At 41.5% G+C, this 5,950-nt stretch overlaps 1 protein-coding gene across 1 annotated transcript in view; it reads right to left on the bottom strand.

The window, feature by feature from the left end:
* arid4b (AT-rich interaction domain 4B) overlaps positions 1-1,637 on the bottom strand; it is an 8,209-nt gene extending 6,572 nt beyond the window's left edge. Inside the window, exon 1 of the mRNA XM_029450201.1 lies at positions 1,597-1,637. Within this exon, the coding sequence (XP_029306061.1) occupies positions 1,597-1,637 (41 nt within the window). The remainder of the gene's footprint in view (positions 1-1,596) is intronic.
* Between the last annotated feature and the right edge of the window lie 4,313 nt (positions 1,638-5,950).

Genomic DNA, 5,950 nt, shown 5'->3' with positions numbered 1-5,950 from the left:
GTTCAGCTTTATTAAATGTTCCATGTGTGTGAGTGTTGTCACTGATGCATTAGCACACTAGACGCAAGATAGTGCTTCAGAGGCAGTGACCTTTTTTAGTGGAAACAGTTTTTTTTAATGTGTGACAGGTTGTTGTGTGGTTTGGTCTCAGGTAGCTGTTGTTTCCTGGGCTCTGCCTATTTTAGACCCGTTTGTTCACACCCCACCACCCATCCGTGACACTACTGGGAAGAAAGCACGGCAACAACAGTTTTCCTTTGTGTCTGCTTTTTACTTTAGGATGTTCTTATCATACATGGTTGCTCATCGTATTCCCCTCTCTGTAGTTTTTATCATCAGTGGCCTTGCGCTCCTGACAGTATGATCATGCTGATTACCATCACATGTGGACTTTCTGACAATCATAAGGTTCTCTGGTCCTGTGTTAGGATCGGTCCACGGTCCACAGATTGTGGTAGTGAGAGGGTTTACAGATTCACACGGCAGCAGACATCCTGCAGGCTGATCTCTCCTGATGATATCAGACCTGCTCAATGTTTACAGCCTGTAATCTGGACCTGCGGTGTGTCCGGATCACATTTTTATTCCAGCAGTGTGTAGCCAATGAGTTTACAATGAGCTTAAAATTGTGTTTTTAATTTATATTAATGAGCGCAATGAATTGTGTAGAAGGAAACTCCTGTTCGACCGTGATTGCTAAGTAACCGCCTAAGTACTATTTACCTTTTCTTTTCTTTTTCTTTTTAAATGAACTTCTCTACTAGTATACTGCTTTGTGTGGATGTTTCAGTGCATAATAATGCACATTGACTGAAGTAGAATTGTTCAGGTTTTTGAGGAAATTTCAAGTCCTGACGCAAGTGATGCTTTTGGATTAATTTGTTTAGGGCTGCAACTAATGATTATTTTCATTATCGATTAATCTGCTAGCAGTTTCTTTTATTTAAAAAATGTTTCGTCTCATCAACAGTCCAAACCGCCCAAAAATTCACATGACTATAATGTGCAGCAAATGTTTACATTTGAGAACCTGGAAGCAACAAATGTTTGGCTTTTTTTTTTGCTTACAAAAATAACTTGAACGATAAATCAATCATTCAAATCTTTGCAAATTATTTTCTGTGGCTTGACTAACTGAATACACGACTAATTGTTGCAGCTCTAAATGTGTTGTATCTCTGTGCTTGTTTGTGTTTGGTGACCATATTCATCACTGAGGGGTGGAGAGGGTCTGTGGAATTGATTATGTGCAGCAGTGTGTTTTTTTTAATTCATTTGGCATTTCGAAGTCCAGTGTGATCCCCGGTCTTTAGGGTGCTTACAGCTTCTTCAGTTGTCACACTTGGACTGCTGCAACTTCTTCATTGAGGTGTGTTGAAAGTTAGCTGCCAGCAGAAGAGGCCACATGCTTCTGAGCAGTTGGGTATGAGAGGGATTGTGTGGAGTACTGTGCTGTAGCTGTTCTTTGTGGCAGCAGACCAAATTGGTGCTTCCTCTCAGCGCTGTAGTCTTGCTTTAAGTTGCTGCGCTGCCTGCCAAGTTGTGCTTTGCCGTGCTAACCCGCCCCCTCTGGCCCCCGCGCCTCCAACCACTTACTGGCATTCCTGCACCGTCCGTATACCCTCCAGCTTCGACATCTCCTGACTGTTTCCCACTAGCTCCTCCTTGTGGCTGCTTTTGTTTCTTACAGCGTGCGTGTGTGTGTGAGTGAGAATCCCAAGTATGTTGTTGTGTGTGGACATAGGGTTAGACAGCCTAACAGTAGTGTTATTTTCCCATGCAAGATGATTGATTTTTTGCCATGAAAAGAATTATGTTTTATTCTACTCCATGTACTGTTCTCTGACTGGCTTACTGTAAATGAACAGTTGTTTATATTGCAGTTTTGCTGTAGGTTACACTGGACTAGAGTTAAGGCAGGACATAAATGGGAAGTTTATGTTTCTTTCTAGGAAAAGGGCCTAGTGCTGTAATGGGACAGGGAAGGCGAGGGTGGAGCAAGTTAACTAGAAAACAGGCTTCCTAGCAGCAGGTAGTTTGAGTCGGGCGGGTGGCTGTGGGTGGGGTTCTGTGGGACAGCCTAGGGCCAGGAAAGTGCTGAACTGTTTTTCTTGCAGGGATGACAGCAGTCAGGAGGGGGAGGAAGGGGAGGAGTTTGAGTGTTACCCCCCGGGGATGAAGGTGCAGGTGAGGTATGGGCGAGGCCGCAATCTGAAGACGTACGAGGCCACTGTGAAAGAGGCAGACGTGGAGGGGGGAGAGGTGCTCTACCTGGTGCACTACTGTGGCTGGAACGTCAGGTAAGACAGGACCTGGGGGAATTCTACATGAATTTATCTGACCGACAATTAAAACATGTAGCAATTTGGGCCACACATTCAAACCATAAATCCAAAAAATAATCTGATTTACGAGACATTAAAAGGAAGTGAAGATTATTTGGATAGGTGGACCACCAATCAAACAGGTGTTACATTAACAACTAGATTTTTGGCTATCATGCAAATAGGATGCTCTGGTTAATATTAAAAGGTAGAAGTAGCTACAGAATAAGCGTGGTGGTTTGTCAACTCTAACAACCCAGTCCAGCTATGTGAAAGATATTTGTTAGGATGCGCTGTTGACTTAAAAGTAGTCTCACTTTTTTTATTTTTTTTTTATCTTGTATCGTGAATTTGTGCACGAAACCCTCTGTGGTTAAAAATAGTGAATATGTATATCTACGGTACAAAAGTGCAATAAAAAGACAAATTATTTTGAGATGAAACACTGCAAAGAAATGTTTTACTAAAATCAACATGTATCCATCGAAAAACTCAACTCCCACTGGCTGCAAGTACAAGAAAAGACTGGAAACTTGTTTGTTAACGCCTCTCCTCCGGCTTCTCTAGGATTCTGACAGATGGGATTCGGGGGCAGAGTCCAGTGCACTTCAGCCTCCCCACCTCTCACATAAACACCTCATTAGTCTTTAGTGCAGTCTGGTCTTAGCACCAGCTGCCTTAGCCAACACCATGTTTACATGATGCAGACGCCATTTCCACAAGCTAACCAACGCTCTTGTCAGTCATGGCAGAAACACAAAGCTACGCCACTGTTCCTCCTCTTTCATACCAACACTAGTCTCCTTTTGCCTCCCCCGATCCTTCCCTCTTCTTAGAGTCATACTACTGTGTCAAGAGAGAGCAGCTTGGGTCATCTTGACAGCTGTGGCTTCCAACCCCCCCCCCCCCCCCAATTTAACAAGGCAGGGGTTATAACCCACTACTGGGGCCAGATTTACATTTGTAAAGCTCACATGCCAACACAAATAGAGAATGGTTTGTTGTTTCCACTGATGACTCCCCACCTCAAACTAAAACTGAATGAATGGAAGAATTCCTTGGATTAGATTTCTGTTTAGCCCACAGCTGTCTGGAGAAAAACACTGACTACTTTAAATAAAAATGTAATAAAGAGATTTATCATCACTCCTGCCAGTTCAGAAAGACAGACAATTGGCTCAACCAACCACGATGACTAAGCTCAGAGAGGCAGAATTCCTGTGCCTTTTGGGAGGCGTTACATCCTCTCACCAACTTAAAATACGCCATACTCCTGCTCTCATCGAAGATTCTGTCATAAAGAACAGCAAAGCAATATTTATCATAAACCTCAAGCACCAATTTAACAAAAGTCAAGGTAATGGTAATAACAGTGGTACAATGAAAACCTGCTCTCTGGCCATTCACCCAGTGCCACTGGTGGGGAAAACACTCTCCAGACACACATGCTTGATTAAACACATACAAATGTGACTTGGCATCGAGCAAAATGCAAAATGCAAAATGCACCTGCGGCTTACATGGAAAGAAATAAACCGAAATTGTTCAAAAAACTGCAGCTTGACTGAAGGATCTACTTGGAAATGAGTCAGACGAGCATGAATATCACATTAGATAACCAATTCAATGTATTCATGGCACAAAAGCTTCTTCTTCTTTTTTTCTCCGCAAAAGGAACAATCTAAAACAACTCAGTATTTAAGTCTTTCTAGTCAGGGAACAAAACAGGCAACGCTGCTACATTAAGTCACAGCTTTGAAATCATTTAAAAACAAAATACACTGGGGTTACACTGGCAGCAGCAGAATGAGATCAGTTTTTGCTCAATAAAGACTCTCAGGTCTTGAAAGGTTTGACAGCCAACTCCAGACTCCACAGACTCCACAGAGCGCTAGTTGAAAATAAGCTGCTGCTTTTAGTGCATTTCTTGGACAGCCTGAGGAACTATAGCCTTTTCATTATACAACTCAGAAAGTAAAAGCTGCACAAAAAAATTAATTCTGATGGCACATTTGTAGGTGATGTCATGTAAACTGTGAAGTGTAATTCACGAGGGTATTCGGCCTCACGTTACATCTGTCATCATCAGGGAGGGGCTTAAGGAATGCCTGGTCATTTGCTCAACAGACCGCAGGATATTTCAGGCTGGACCATGGAAGCATGCAGATACCCGTTGCTAATGTATTAAGACACACTTGTACCAGTCTCTGCAAATACTCACTATGATTAAAGCCAATGTGAATGTCACATTCAGGACTTTTTTCCGTTACAGATTCAGATATGCTGCAGATTTACAAGTCAAAGTTCACATTTGCTCAACTTTTACCTACGAATGTGCTTGGTCAGCCAATATCTTGTAATAAATCTTGTGTTTTAGTGGAGAAGTCATTTATTCTAGCTCCATCTTGTCCACTATGATAGACTCAGATCATTATCTCCAGGTAATCTACATCAGACCTGTTAAATCTACTCACATTATGACTAATGACCAGTGGCAGAATATGACTTATACATTCACTAAAGCTCTGTACTCCAGTACAATTTACGTATTTATTATAGATTTAAGTGATTCCAAGTTATGCAACTTTCTACTTCTACTTCACTACTGTTTAAAACCTTTCTACATTTTACACCTTGCTGTTAACTTTTTCTGTCCATATCCCATCACACAATAACCGTGTGTATGTGTCTGATTGTTTGAATCCCCTGCTAATGAACCGGAGATCCAATTAAATTACCATGTGGGATTTCAACTTTAGAACAGTTTACAGTTCTTGTGTTATTTTCAAAAACAACGATTTACTTCACTTTAGTCGTTTTATCTACTTTAAAGGAAATCTGAGTGTTTAGGTCACTACCACTGTTGCCACTCTCCAGGTTTTAAACCAGATCGAGTGTCCTCTGTCCTCTGACACGCATGTTGACGTTAGGATGGCTGAGTCACTTGTGTATGTTGCAACAGTGCAAGATGATGTGAGCAACATAAACTGGTTTATATCCCGCTGTTGTACCAGGGGAGGGTGGTGCAAACATGACATAACAGTTAAATGCCTAAATCAAATCAAGTGTACTAGATTTCAGTTTCAACTTTTATTCTTTTAATTCTGAGAATTACGATGTACTGATGTCTGTATGCACATACAAAACTGCACCTTTTGAAACACACAATCCAGGCATTAATCAGCATTACTGGAAATATTATAAGCAAATGTTTCTGACCCATTATATTGTGCTATAATGAATAGGCTTGTAGGCCGAACAAAGGAACATGCAAGAGGCATGCAGGAAAGAATTAAGCTCCCTCCCGGCCTAGCTCACACGTACAATAATCCTGCTGTGAATCACCTCTTTGTCCAAACCAGAGTCACCACAATTTCAGTGACTGGTGCTTCAGCAGGAGGTGCCTTGGCAATGCCATGGTAGCTTAAAACTAGAAGAAAAAATGTCCAGCAAATTCACTCCTCCTGCAGTATCAAACAATTCAAACCAATTACAGAACTTTAAATATATTTTAATAAAACTCTGCTGAATCACTGATGCCTACGATCTCAAAGAAACCCATTTCATTGGCCACTTCCCCAACATGTGGACAACTTCAAAATACAAATACCCTATGTTCTCATGTG

This window comes from Cottoperca gobio, chromosome 15 (genome assembly GCF_900634415.1).
Source record: "Cottoperca gobio chromosome 15, fCotGob3.1, whole genome shotgun sequence".
NCBI classification, from domain to species: domain Eukaryota; kingdom Metazoa; phylum Chordata; class Actinopteri; order Perciformes; family Bovichtidae; genus Cottoperca; species Cottoperca gobio.
Note: the sequence above shows the minus strand (reverse complement) of the source record. Positions and strands in the feature narration are given on the sequence as shown.